We start from the raw sequence: 13,790 nt of genomic DNA on the forward strand, positions 1-13,790 counted from the left end.
CCAGAATTCCCTCTCAACACAGTCATTGCTGAGTATGTTGGGAGTTGAAACCCATGTACAGTATATGGTTGGTGCTCAGGCTGAGAAAGCCTCTGTTATCCCCCACTAGTGTTAATTATTGTTAAGAAGCCATTATGACATGTAAACTTGGCTAAAAGATGGCTGTCTGATATCAATTCAACAAGCTGGTTTTAAGATGTACTCCAGAAAAGTAAATTTGCTAGTTTTATGTTCTCTAATTTTATGTCCTTTTTCATAAGACATAATTCTTCCAGAACAAACTTGGGTATTGAATGTAATGTTCAATAATGAAACAAGATAGGCCTCCCAATCTGAAATGAAAAAGATGTTTCACTTTAATCCTGAAGCAATACGCTGTGCCTATTCTTATCTATTAGGCACTGTAGAATATGTAGATTTTTTTTAAAAAAGGCAAGAGAACTACTGAAAACCTTTCTCCCCCCCCCCCCCTTGTTTTAACCAAAGCCATGGAATTTTATTTATATTTATTCGCCAACTTTATATTCCACTTTTCCTCCAGGAGCTGAAGGCAATTTATATGGAGACATTCCTTCATTTTATTTTACTTCATTACCATAAAAGTGACCCTGTGAGACAGGGCTGGTTGAGAAAGAATGATTGGCTCAGTCACCCAGTGAGTTTTCATGGCTGAGGATGGATTTAAACCAGTCCCACTCCAATCCCTGACTGGGTAACGTTTTGCTGGCTAGGGGTTTCTCTTAGTACTTATTAGAAACCCAATTATGTAAATTGGGTGGTGATGGGAATGGGGATGTTCCTTTGGGTTTTTTTTAAGATTATGTTGTACATAATACATCTTTTTCACTAGAGATTTATATACTTCTGGATTTAAAATGATGAGAACTTGTGACAGCAATATTTACCAGTAGTGATCACAGGAGGATACAACCTCTTCATCCTTGTTATACAAGTGCTGTTTTTCCCCAGTCTAGCAGCCTAAGAGTAGTATACTTCCTGGTGCTTAAGAAGCACTTAAAGGTCATGATGACTGAAGTGGTTTTATGAATATGTTCTTACGTCTTTTCCCACAGTTCAGAGCATTTGCGTGAGAAGAAAATCTTCAACAGTCTGTTGCATCAAAGATAATTAATTTAATGGAACAGAACAGAATTCTTTATTGGCCAAGTATGATTGGACACACAAGGAATTTGTCTGCGGTGCATAAGCTCTCAGTGTACATACAAGCAACCTGATAAATCATGATCATAATCATAAAATACAATCCTAAATCATAAGATACAACACTCAGTGATAGTCGTAGGAGAGTACATAAAGCAATCAACATAAATCATAAGCTACAAACAACAAAGTTATAGTCATAACATGCTAAAGGGATAGGTAATAGGAAAGATGAGAAGGGTAATAGTAATATAGCCCTACTATGTGGTTTGACATCCTAGCCTAGAGCATAAGACAGTGTTGTGGGAATTAGTTTTTTAGTGGAGTGATGGCATGGGGGAAAAACTTTCCTTGTGTCTAGTTGTTTTGGCGTGCAATGCCCTATAGTGTTGTCTTGAGGGAAGAAGTTGGAACAGTTTATGTCCAGGATGTGAGGGGGTCTCTAGATAATTTCTCAGTCCTCTTTCTGGTTTGTGCAATATACAGGTCCTCAATGGAAGGCAGGCTGGTTGCAATTGTTTGGTGCAGTTTCAGTCTTAGATGGCAGGCCAATGCTTCGTATTCCAGTTGCTGCCCTTTTCATAATTTTGGCCATTTCCCTTGATGTCGCTTCCACCCTTCTCCAACACTATGTTCCCATGAGTAGCTGTTGTATAGTATTTATATTAAGAGCATCTACTGGATTGAAATGATAAACACAAAGTTGTTTATTTATATCTGATTTATACACCGCCTTTCTGCTCTGCTAAGCACCCAGTATGAATGCTTGCCAAAGCATGATTACCTATTATGGAAGTAACCATCATACATTTACCATAATACTGAGCAGCTGGTGAACATTGGAAAGCTTGGTACAATTGGTGTCCTTTATGGAACTTCTGTTTTATGTTTCTGATTGACATTGTTCCTAGTGGCAATTTAGCTATCCCAAATTTGTGAGGAAAGCCAGTGCTTGTGTATGCAGAAAGACAGGGTGCAATTAAGCTTGACTCCCTTGGAATTTAATTAAAGGCATGTTTTAAAGTGTCTTAGTGTCCTTCAGAGCAGCCCAGCTTCAGCGTTTCCTGTTAAAGTGCCCTCCCATCTATGATTTTGTTTCCTAAATGCCATTTTAATTTAATTATATGCCTAAGTTATGTGTCTGCTCAAGCATTTAAAAACTTGTGGGATGAAAATTTGACACTCTGTTGTCGTGTTGTCGTTTTGGAAGCTTCGAAACAGCTCAGAAGAAATTAATGAAAAAGACAGTTTTAGGAAACATTATCTCTAACTTTGTTTTCTTTCAGCATTCAGTTTGTGCTCAGTACCACACAATCCTTATAAGATCTTCTAATTATAAGCCTGGATGTGCTTTGAGCAATAATATTTGTCTTCTCAGAATAGATTTTCCAATCTAAGCTGATGGGCTGGTCATCTGAGATTTCAATTTTTTAAAAGGTTTTCTTTCTGATAATAGAAAGATGTAGTGTTGCAACTTGCCAAATTATAGAGTTGTTATTCCCTTTTTTTATTTGTGATCCTCTGATTTGTTTTATTTTATTATTATTATTAATATTAATAATAATAATAATAATAATAATAATAATAATAATAATAATAATAATAATAATAATAAAAATACATTTCTATCCCACTGCGTTAAAAAAGACCCTCGGTGAGTTGCATAGACTATAAAAAGACAATTTAAAACATACATAAAACATACAAGGTTGACTCAGCCTTCCATCCTTTATAAGGTAAGTAAAATGAGGACCCAGATTATTGGGGGCAATAAGTTGACTTTGTATATAATATACAAATGGATGAAGACTGAGTCTTCCAAGAAGGGCGGGATATAAATGCAAAAAAAAACACCATACACAGTAACATCACTACACTGAAACTTCATAAATAACAGCAATAAAAAGCAGTCCCGAAACAAAAGCTATAGTAAAGACAATACAAGTGAAAGTTAAACATGGCATCATAAAATCAGGGGAAGACACCGAAACAATTCCCTCTGCAATAGTTTTTGAACCATTAACAAAAAGTGGGCTGGTCTAATCGCCACCATGAGGATGTTCCACAGCAACAGTGCTGCAAAAGAAAAACACAATCTTCTCACTTCAGCTCCTCTCGCCTTGAAAATGTGAGATTTGTAGCAGTTTCTCCTGTTTAATCTGACCAGATACTGATTGTTATAGGTGGTCTTGCGGATATCTTGGTACCAAGTCATAAAGAATTTCATAGGCCAAAAATTGTATCTGGAAACCAATTGGCAACCAATGCAGGATCTGCAAAACTAGAATTATATGTCCCCAATGCCAGGAACCAGAAAGTATTTGATCCATTCAATGTTGGATCAATTGCAATTATCAAGTAATCTTTAAGGACAGCTTCAAGTAGAGCACAAGTAGTCCTCAACTTACAATGGCTCATTTAGTTGACCGCTCAAAGTTACAACGGCACTGAAAAATGTGACTCATGGCCATTTTTCACAGTTACGACCTTTGCAGCATCCCCATGATCATGTGATCAAAATTCAGACGCTTGGCAACAGGTTCATTTTTACGTCCCAAGATCATGTGATCACTTTTTGCGATCTTCTGACAAAATCAACGGGGAAGCCAGATTCACTGAACAACTGGGTTATTGACTTATCAGCTGCAGGAATTCACTTAACAACTTTCACAAGAAAGGTTGTAAAAAAGGGGCAAAACTCACTTAATAAAAGTCTCACTTAACAACCGAAATGTTGAGCTGAATTTTGGTTGTAAGTTAAGGACTACATTTTGTAGTAGTCTAGCTGGGATGGATGGATAATGAGGGCAAGAGGTCATAAGAAATTGGGAGTCAAGGTTAGATGTTAGAGGGTTAGAAGCTTATTCCATGCATCCTCAAAACAAGAATCTGAACTACCAATGATCAAGGCAAATTGGCAGTAAACGGAATTCAAGGAGGGCTGGACTCTCTTTTGTGAGTGCGAAAAGTCTCCAAATTGATAACATGCTTGATCCATCCCTTGGCCTCAGCCTGGTCATCTACACATGAGTCACTATAGCCAGGTCCTCCTGCCCAGTACTGTTACAACTGGTACTTCAGCAAAGCCCTTCTGGGAATCACTTCACCTTGCTGGTCCAGTGGGAGCTGTGAGTCTAGAAGAAACCTCAGTTTGTGAACCTACTTCTTCAAGGGTAAACGTTGTCCATCTAGGAACAACAGTGGCTGTATCTCGATGTAAAATTAGCAATTTATCATGGATCAGTTTCATTCTGTTCTCTCTCTTCCAGACTCTGACAGTTTCTAAATATCAGAAAAGAACTTGGACAGTGTCTTTCATGACCTGGAGTAGCAATATAGGGTTGGGTGAAATCAGCACACTGATGTTGCCAGATCTCAAACTGTCGAATGACCTCTCTCAGTGGTTTCATATAAACCTTAAAAAGCAGAGGAGTTTTGTGACCCAGGCCCAAGTAGGTAGTAGGAAACTCAGTCAGTGTGTAAAAACAAACAAACTTTGTTATAACAGCTGAGAATTAACTCATTCTCAGCATAGTTCAACTAAACTAAAGCAAATTCCTCCCAACACAATTCCTCAGTCCTATCACCAATCTTGGTCCAATTAGGCAAACTGCCAAAGGCCTTTCTTGGCAAAAGTTCATAAGACACCGATACAAAACAAATGCAACAAGACAGCTATCAACATTGTTTTCTGGTAAACAGCCAAACACCTTTTAAGCCTGATGGGAGGGGCCAATCATCTCTTGGCCCTACTCCTGAGTCGTCCTCTTTACTTGAGCTGCTCTTGCCTACTGGCAGCTCTTCTCATGTGTGCATTAGGAGCAGGCTCCCCCTGTTCCTCTGCCTCACTACTGTCAGCCTCTGGAAGCTCTGGAGTCCACACATCACTCTCCAATGGCCCTGGCCCTACCTCTGCCTCCGACACAAAGCCCTCATCCGAGCCTTCCCCAGCCTCTGGGACTGGCCCATGTTCTTCCTCAGCCTCATCGCTGTCTGACTCCGTTGCCAGCTCTGCAGACTGCTGGCGGACCATAACACTGAGAGAGAACCAATCCTTGAGAGAACCTGTAGGTCAAGTGAGATGGGCTGACTTCTCCCCAAGCTTCACCCCCTGACTGCAGAAGCTTTTTACTCCTTCCATGTTAATGGTCAATGTCACTTTCAACATTGTATATGCAGTTTATAACATACTGCTACAGATAGTCCTTGAATTACATCCATTATATAGCCTGTGTGGATCTTAAGTGAAACAGTCCTTAAGTGAGGTATTATGTGACTGCCAATGTGACTGCTTGGCTTGATGTGTGCAGTCCTGACATTGTGGTTGTTAAACAATTGTGTGGGTTATTAAGCAGACAGAATCCCAGGAAAAGAGTAAGGAGTACCGGGGGTGTGGGGAAGTGGAGACCCTGCAAGTTTCCATTTAGGAGCTGAAAATCCTCCATGCCAAAATGCAGGGTTTTTTTTTTTATTTGCATTTATATCTCCGAAGATTCAGGGCAGCTTACACTACGTCAAGCAATTTTGAGCCACTGAACGAAGGGAGATTCACATGTAGCCTTCCCCAGGCTTCCCAAAGCCTTTCCTACCCAGCTGAGGAACCTCACGCTCCTTACCTTACTGCCTCTCCACTCTCTGCTTGGATTTCAGCTCCCTCTCTTCACTAGCGGCTCAATGAAAGAGCTGCCCACCGAAGGATGTCCGCTCCCCTCTGTGCATTGAAAGGAATACCTTTGATGGGGTGCAGAAATGGGGCTCAAATCTTCATGATCCATTTCTCCACCCGCCAAAGGAACATGCAGGAGGGAACTCTTTCCACAGAGTGCAGAAACAGAGTTCAAATCATCAAGATCTGAGCTACGTTTCTCATCCCACGGAGGGAGTTCAGCTCCCCTTGGCAGGCAGCTCTTTCAGCCAGCCCCAAGAGATGAGAGGAAGTCATCTCGGCAGATGGCAGCAGCTTGCAACCTTCCATGCTGGCTTCCCCACTGATTTTCTGGTGAAGCTGACAGAGAAGACTGCAAATGGCCATCACATGATCATAGGGCACTTGGCAACCAGTTGTAAGAATGAACAAATTGCCAGGCATCCAGATCATGATCATGGGACTGGGAGGGTGCTTTTTTATGATGGCCAAAACTGCTTTATGAGCTGTCATAACTTCCAACAGTTCTTAAACAACCAGTTTTAAGTCGACTACTTGTAATGCTAAAGGCTGTTGGAAAAATTTGAATTGAAAGTGCTCTTAATAAAATCAAGCTAATTTTTCAGGTGAAATTTACATCAGCAGATTGCCACATATACTTTCTAAGGATAACCACTGATGGTTAAAAACGGTTTAAAACTGCTATCTTACCTAATATTTGTATTTGTAATTGCCATCTGTTACTAATAAACTTACGCAACATAGAAAATATTTTGGGGAAATACAGACTGGCTTCCTTTGCAGTTCGTTGGCCAACGTAAGAACAGTCTGCTGGATTAGATGGGCCAGCCAGAGGTCCGATCCAACAGCACACTGCTTATATTCAAAAAAGCAGCTTGTAGGACTTCACTAAGTAAGTGAAGCTATCATCATTCTCTTCTGCTTTATAGATTGGTAACTGGTGAAACAGTTAGACACAAGATACTTTTACAAAACAATAAGACAGCCTCCTGATTGCTTTTTTCTGGTACGTTATGGGAAGAAGCAAGATTTTAGGCTGTATGTTGTTCTTGTTGAATAACCTCAATTTCTGAGAGTTTTTGTAAATAAAATTGACTTGAAGCAAAATTGCTTTGCCTAAAAAGAAGAAAAACAGTGGGCCTTGAGGGCTTGCATCAATAACTATAATTTTGCTGAAGATTTCCATAAAACTATTGTATCTGTCAGTTATATAGGCATAAAAGAAGTTGCTCTTTGAATCTTGTCCTTATATGCTTTTCACTTTTAAATGTGCCAGATAATCATGTAGCGCAACAGGGGAGTAATGATGGCTTATGTATTCACTCTGAAAGGCAAGGTGGCCCATTCAGGTCTGATTTGCTTTGTATTTTGCTCCATGCTGGAGAGGCAAAATTAGCTAGAATGAGTAAGGATGAAAGTGGAAAGGATCTCATTGCTTCATGAATGCACAGATATTTCCAGCCTTGGCTTGAATTCATGCCATTCTCATTGGTAAAGTTTCAGACTCAAAAGTTCAAAAGGTTGAATAATACTGAATTTCTTATCAAAAATATGCTAGGCTACGTAGGTCTGAAGGAACTCCCCAAGCGCAATCCCTGCCATGAATTAACACAAAGACTGTTCATTTTAGTTATTTACTAAATTAATATGCTGTTCAACTGATTGTTGAAGTGACTCTGGGTGGCTTGTTAAATGATAAAAGAATAAATAAAAAAATAACTAAAATTAGTAAGAATTAAAGAGACTAATAATTAAGAGGACAAACAGTAGTGAAGTGAGGTCTTCTCTTTTGCCCACCTCCAGCATAGAGCACCTCATTAGAGCCCAGCAGAGTCAAACTTTAAGGCCTTTTCAGAACAGAAATGGGTCTCATGTCCAACAAAGGAAAATGGAAGGGGACATGATAGAGATGTATAAAGTCATACATTGCATACATAGCTAATTGGAGAGGATTTTTTCTCTCTCTTTCATAATGTTAGAATCAAGCTAATCCTCTGAAACTTGAGATTTAACCAGAAGATGGAACAGGTAAATATTAATTCCAATCATCCTTCTCAACCAAGTACGTTGGGATATGCTTGGCTATATTGGCTGGGGGATTTGAAGAATGGCACTCTATTTGGAGGGTCTTCCGCTTAAAAATGATTGATATAAGCATTGAATAAATTAAATCATAGATTATTCTTCAGTTACAAAAATGCGAAGAGAAGTTGAATTCTCATATATCTGGCTAGGACCCATGTTGAGTGTTAGTCACCCTGCCATGAAAAAGTTCCCCGTTACAGGAAAAACAGTTATTCTATGCAGAGCTCTTATCTTCTTTCGGTGCCTCTGTGCAAGAGGAGCAGCCAAATTGCTAGGAACAGAAGCCAGATGATTGGGTATTAATGCAGCCCATAAAGAAAAGTGCAGTTATTATGTTCTTTTCTCTGTGAAGCTAAAGAATATGAGGGAAAAGCCAAGACATTCCTTGTTCCAGACAATTCCAATTCAGCTACACCGAAGCTACATTCATACAACATCTTAAAAACTAGGTTATTTATTGTGTTGGTTCCTTTCCTGTAGATTAGTATGTTGTGAAAATCCAATATAATGTGTTTATAGTTTAGTATTATGTGACCAGAATATGTGTTTCTCCAATAACTAGCATAACTGCAACCTGAGTTTCATCTATGCAAGGCATCTCCAGAGATCCCAGCTTGGTGGGTTGATTGAACAAAGCAATAATATATGACTCTTTCCCCATCAGCTTGTGTATATGCAAATATGTATATTTGTACAAGTTCTTATTTCTGGAGAAATGGTACTGTGATGGGATTGTTGCCTGTTTGCAGGACTGTACCCATCAATACATACAGTCACTGAGGAAGCTAATTGATGTCTTCAAAATGTTTATTTACTTGTTCCTCTGCAGGATTTGGGAATGGAATCAACTTCACTGGATGATGTCTTATATCGCTATGCCAGCTTTAGAAACCTTGTTGATCCAATCACCCATGATCTGATCATCAGCCTTGCCAGATATATCCACTGCCCTAAACCAGTAAGTGCTTGCTTGCAGTTGTTTGGATTTGTTTGAGGAAAGAGTAAAATTGCTACTTATAAATGAAGGGTTGCTAGAACGCACATCTCTTAGAAGGAATTGCTAACTGATCCCTCTGAGAACTGGCTCACATCTTGCTCGACTTGAACCAGGGACTGATTCTAGGGCTCAATTTATAGGATGCAGGCAACTGTCCAGGAATATTTCAGCAGCCAATGGTGGATGTAATGTTGGGAAGCAAGTATTTGCAAAAAAGGGCTGCTGAGTGTGAAAATAGTTGTAGTTAGATGGGGACAAAATGTTTGGGCTTGTGATAGAAAGTCTATCGGACCAAAATGGATGAAAAAGATGAGCTTATGTTAAAAAAAAACACCCCACTCAATAGCACAAGGGAGGAAAAACTCTTGCTGTGGTAGCTAGGTTGTATCCACAGAATTTGCTTAAGCAGATTAAATGAGGAACTACCAGGTACATTTCAATAACATGTTATGTGCAGTTATCATAAACTTTAATTTTATATATGGATTGTTTATCAGAAAATATAAATTCAGTCTGTTTTGTTAGTTTATGGTTTGGTATATTATTAGCCAGGTTAATTTATAAATCAGGATCGGTGTGTGTGAACTCAGTCACTGTGTCATCTTGGTAATCCTTTTCATCTGATATCTAACTTTTATGTCACAATAAATTTTGTACAATCCACAGAAGTTAGGTAGGTGGAGCATCTAGCTGACCTTGGTTGATTTTGAAAAGTTGAGCAAGGCCAGACCTACTTAGTGCTTAGTTGGAAGACTCCATGAAATCAAGGTTGTACTGTAGTTAGTTAGATCATTGGGAAATTGGGGTGGGGTGGGGAGGAGGGAAATCTTAAAAGAAAGAAATTGGAAACCACTGTTGTATTGTTGCCAAGAAAACTACATGAATATTCCATGAAGTTGCCAGATGTTGAGCCTGACTTGGAAGAGAATTTGCCTTTGTCTGAGCTGCAAAATATCTAGGAGTGTATGCAACGCACACAATTTCTCTGTGTTAATGGTTAATGCAGAAACAGGCATAAATAGGAACGTTCCCTCCATTTTCCTCCCCATCTTTCAATATCTGATTCTAGGGTGGTTCTCGAGCAGAGCTCTGTAGTTCTTGTTTAAACAGAACTGCATATTTATTTGCCATTGGGAATTCCTTGCTTCGATTTGTTTTGTTAATGGGCTTATTTCCCTCTTTTTGGGATATTGTGTTCCTTTCTCTGGATACTCATTGCTTGTTTCTTATAATGAGATTATATTTGTCACTGGAAATTTTTCAACTGCCTGCCTGCAAAGGACAGTCTAATATTTATGGTGGGGATTTGGCCTTTTTAATGCAGGAGAGAGAATCCAATGGTTTATTGCAGCCTGGCTCCAATTTTTTGATGCCTTATTTGGGCCTTGCTCATTCAATAATTGCTATAATTCTACCCATAGGCCTCCTTAGAAAATAAAACTAGTAATTGGCTGTAGTCTAATGCTGTTGCTGGAATTATTCCCCCTATCAAGACATCTAGGCAAAGATAAGCTCTGGGGCTAGGAAGCAATGTTGTCAATTTCTGGGAAAAGACCACTTTGTCAAGTCCAGTCTGGCCGCTGTTTTGTGACTAGATATGCCTGTGACCTGGTTTCAACATACTCGGAATGTTTGCCAAGATCAAAATACAGCCTTAAACCAAGGAAGTGTTCTTACTCAAATAGTGGGTTATCCTGGCTTTTTTAGAATAACAGAATAACAAGAAGAGACCTTGGAGGTTTTCTAGTCCAACCCCCTGGTCAAGCAGGAAATCCTGTTCCATTTCAGACAAATATTTGCCCAATCGCTTCTTAAAAACCTCCAGTGTTGGAGCACCCACAACCTCTGGACCAAGTCGTTGCACTGATTAATTGTTTTGTCAGGAAATTTCGCCTTAGTTCTAGATTGATTATATCTTTGATTAGTTTCCATCCATAGCTTCTTGTCTTCTGGTGCTTTGGAGAATAGCTTGACTCCCTCTTGTTTGTGGCATCCCCTGAGATATTGGAACACTGCTATCATGTAACCCCCAGTCCTTCTTTTCATTAAACTAGACCAGGGGGTAGGCAACCTTAAACCCCTACCCTCTGGAACGAACTTCCCCCTGGTCTACGCCAAATACCTGACCTTCGGACCTTTCGCCGCGAATTGAAAACGTATTTATTCATTCGCACGGGGCTGGCTTAAATTTTGTTGTATTTTTAAATTTATATTCCATATTTCTAAATTTTATATGAATTTTAATGGGTTTTTAGAATTTTAAATGTTTTAAAGTTTCGGCCAATTGTGTAATAAGTTTTTTAATTTTGTTTTAATTGTATATTGTATTGTTTGCTTTTACTTTGGCTGTACACCGCCCTGAGTCCTTCGGGAGAAGGGTGGTATCGAAATCTAATTAATAATAATAATAATAATAATAATAATAATAATAATAATAATAATAATAATAATAATAATAATAATAATAATAATAATAATAATAATAATAAAAAACACTCCAAGAGCTTTAAGGTCCTAATTGGAAGCCCCCCATTCAATTCTGGAGCTGACTGAAAGTCTGGTTCCCCCACCATAGAGTCTCCTCTTAGCGCAGCGTCCTTTTTCCTCTACCTGCCCTAATCAAAAGCCCTATCAATTGTGAAGTTGACCTGCGACAGGGAGCCGCAGCAGATGGATGAAAGAGCCACATGCGGCTCCAGAGCTGTGGGTTGTGCTGATCCCTGAACTAGACATACCCAATTCTTGCCAACTGTTCTTCATATGACTTACCCTTCAGTCCCCTAGTTGTCTTTGTTGCTCTTCTCTGTACTCTTTCTAAAGTCTTTTCTTTTTTATTCTGTGGCGACCAAAACTATGTCCATATGCAGGTGAAAAAAAGCTGCTCTTCCATGGAGAAGATAGTCCTTTCATAACTACCATTGCATTGTTTATTGATGATTTGGAAGAATAATTGCCATTTGAGTTATTAAGTTGGGGAGATTGTATTTAACTGAATAGACAACAACTGTATTGATTCTTTCCCACTTGAGCAATCCTCGGTTTTCATACATATGAAAAAGGACGATAGGAGCTTTTCTTCCTGACAATAGCGAGTGCAGATTACATGGAAATGAGCTTTTCCCTAAATGCTTGAAATATTTTTATTCTGCTCTGTCACAAGGACCAAACGCATAAACTGCTGAAGAGCAAATTGAATTGGGAATAAATGAATGACTTAATACAGCAGGTGCATTTAGATGCTTCCCAGCAGAAGCGAAAAAGCAAAAGGAAAGTTGTGTACGCTGAGTGTTTGTGTGTGTGGGGGGGCACAAAACATCTAGGGCATTATTTTTACAAATAGGCAAGCTCTGGAGAGCCATATCCAAGCTAAGGCATATGATAAAACTTGATTGCTAGGCAATCCAGTGCCTTCCTTAAGCAGTCATTTATGATAATTATTGCTAAAACTCCTTGGTTTAGAAATGAGTTCCACTGTTGTTGTTGTTTTAATGGGCTTACTTTATTGAATGGTTAAATCACTATTTATTTGATGGTGCTGCTTTCAGATGGTAACTAGAAATTAATTGCAGCCATTGCAAAACTCTCAGGAGGTTGAATACTACAGCTACCCTGAACAAAGTCATCGGTAGGTAGTTGGGTTCTGTTTAGCTTTAGAAGCACTGCACTTTTTCCTAACAGCATGGATAATAAGATGTTTGCAATGTGAAAATGACACATATTGCAATACTTGAGCAGCTGGATTATTACTCAGAATTCAAGGCTCTCCAACATGGGAACTTTAAGACTTGTGGACTTCAACTCCCAGAATTCCTCAGCCAGCAAAGCTGGAGTTGAAGTCCACAAGTCTTAAAGTTGCCAAGGTTGGAGACCCCTGACTCAGATAACTAGTTAGCTTCAGAATAGTACTTTTCTTTGAGCCTGGTGGTGATCTTTGTCTCTGTAGTAGCATAATAGCGTGATGACCTGGGCCATGACACAAAGGCAACACAGCCAGAGAACTGATAGGAGTCCCTTTATTATCACCAACTGTGCCCCCAATGTTCCTTTCAACTCTCTGGCCTGGAGAGAGCTCTTCCATCAACCTGTAATAGTCTTTGGCTGGCAGTACTTTAGTCCCAAATGTTGTAAGCAGAAAACTTCTAACAAAAAATCCAAAGGCAAGACAAGGTAATTAATCCAGCAGGGCAAGCAAAATAAGGAATTCCACAAGTAAAGTAGCACAGCAGTAAATCAAACCAGTTGGGAGGATGCCAGGACTTCAGATAAACACCAGATGAACTCAGCGTTTGCTCCCAACAACCACCCCTCCCATTTGCCTCTCCTTTTAAACTCCATCAGCAGCTGTGCCTTGTAAAGAGGATCGGGTCCCTTTCCTCCCTCATAAGCCACGCAACCCACATTGCTCTCTTCTCCATTCCTAGGATGAAGAGGGGTTGGGCCTTGGTCTTCATCTAAACCCCTCTCCTTTGTTCTACCTCTCACCTGCTCTGCCCAGTCTGACTTTGCACTTCCCGAGTTTCTGCCACAGCCAACGGATCCACTCTCTCTCTCTCTCTCTCTCTCTCTCTCTCTCTCTCTTTGTCAACTGTTCCTCTTCCCCTTCAGATTCAGACTCCGACAGGGGCATGACAATAGTATTTTTACCATGCTTGATCCCAACACAGATTTCCTCTAACTCCCCCACCACCCCCGGTTAATTATGTTAAACAGACTAGCAGACCCATAAGGATTTTTATTTTTATTTTGCCAAGGGCTAATTAAGGCATCATTTTAGAGTATGTGCTCTTTCCCCCCTCCTCCCTTTTTAGGCATACTGTGATCCACATATGAAGCCGGTGGATCACAGTATGATGGTCCATAGGAAACAACAATTGAATGAAA

The 13,790-nt window shown here is 39.6% G+C and overlaps 1 protein-coding gene across 1 annotated transcript in view; it reads left to right on the plus strand.

Annotated features, from left to right (window-relative positions):
- Positions 1–13,790, plus strand: part of LRRC75A (leucine rich repeat containing 75A) — a 76,193-nt gene that overhangs the window by 18,890 nt on the left and 43,513 nt on the right. The window contains exon 2 of the mRNA XM_058164619.1: positions 8,742–8,870. Within this exon, the coding sequence (XP_058020602.1) occupies positions 8,742–8,870 (129 nt within the window). The remainder of the gene's footprint in view (positions 1–8,741; positions 8,871–13,790) is intronic.

This window comes from Ahaetulla prasina, chromosome 1 (assembly GCF_028640845.1).
Source record: "Ahaetulla prasina isolate Xishuangbanna chromosome 1, ASM2864084v1, whole genome shotgun sequence".
Lineage (NCBI taxonomy): Eukaryota > Metazoa > Chordata > Lepidosauria > Squamata > Colubridae > Ahaetulla > Ahaetulla prasina.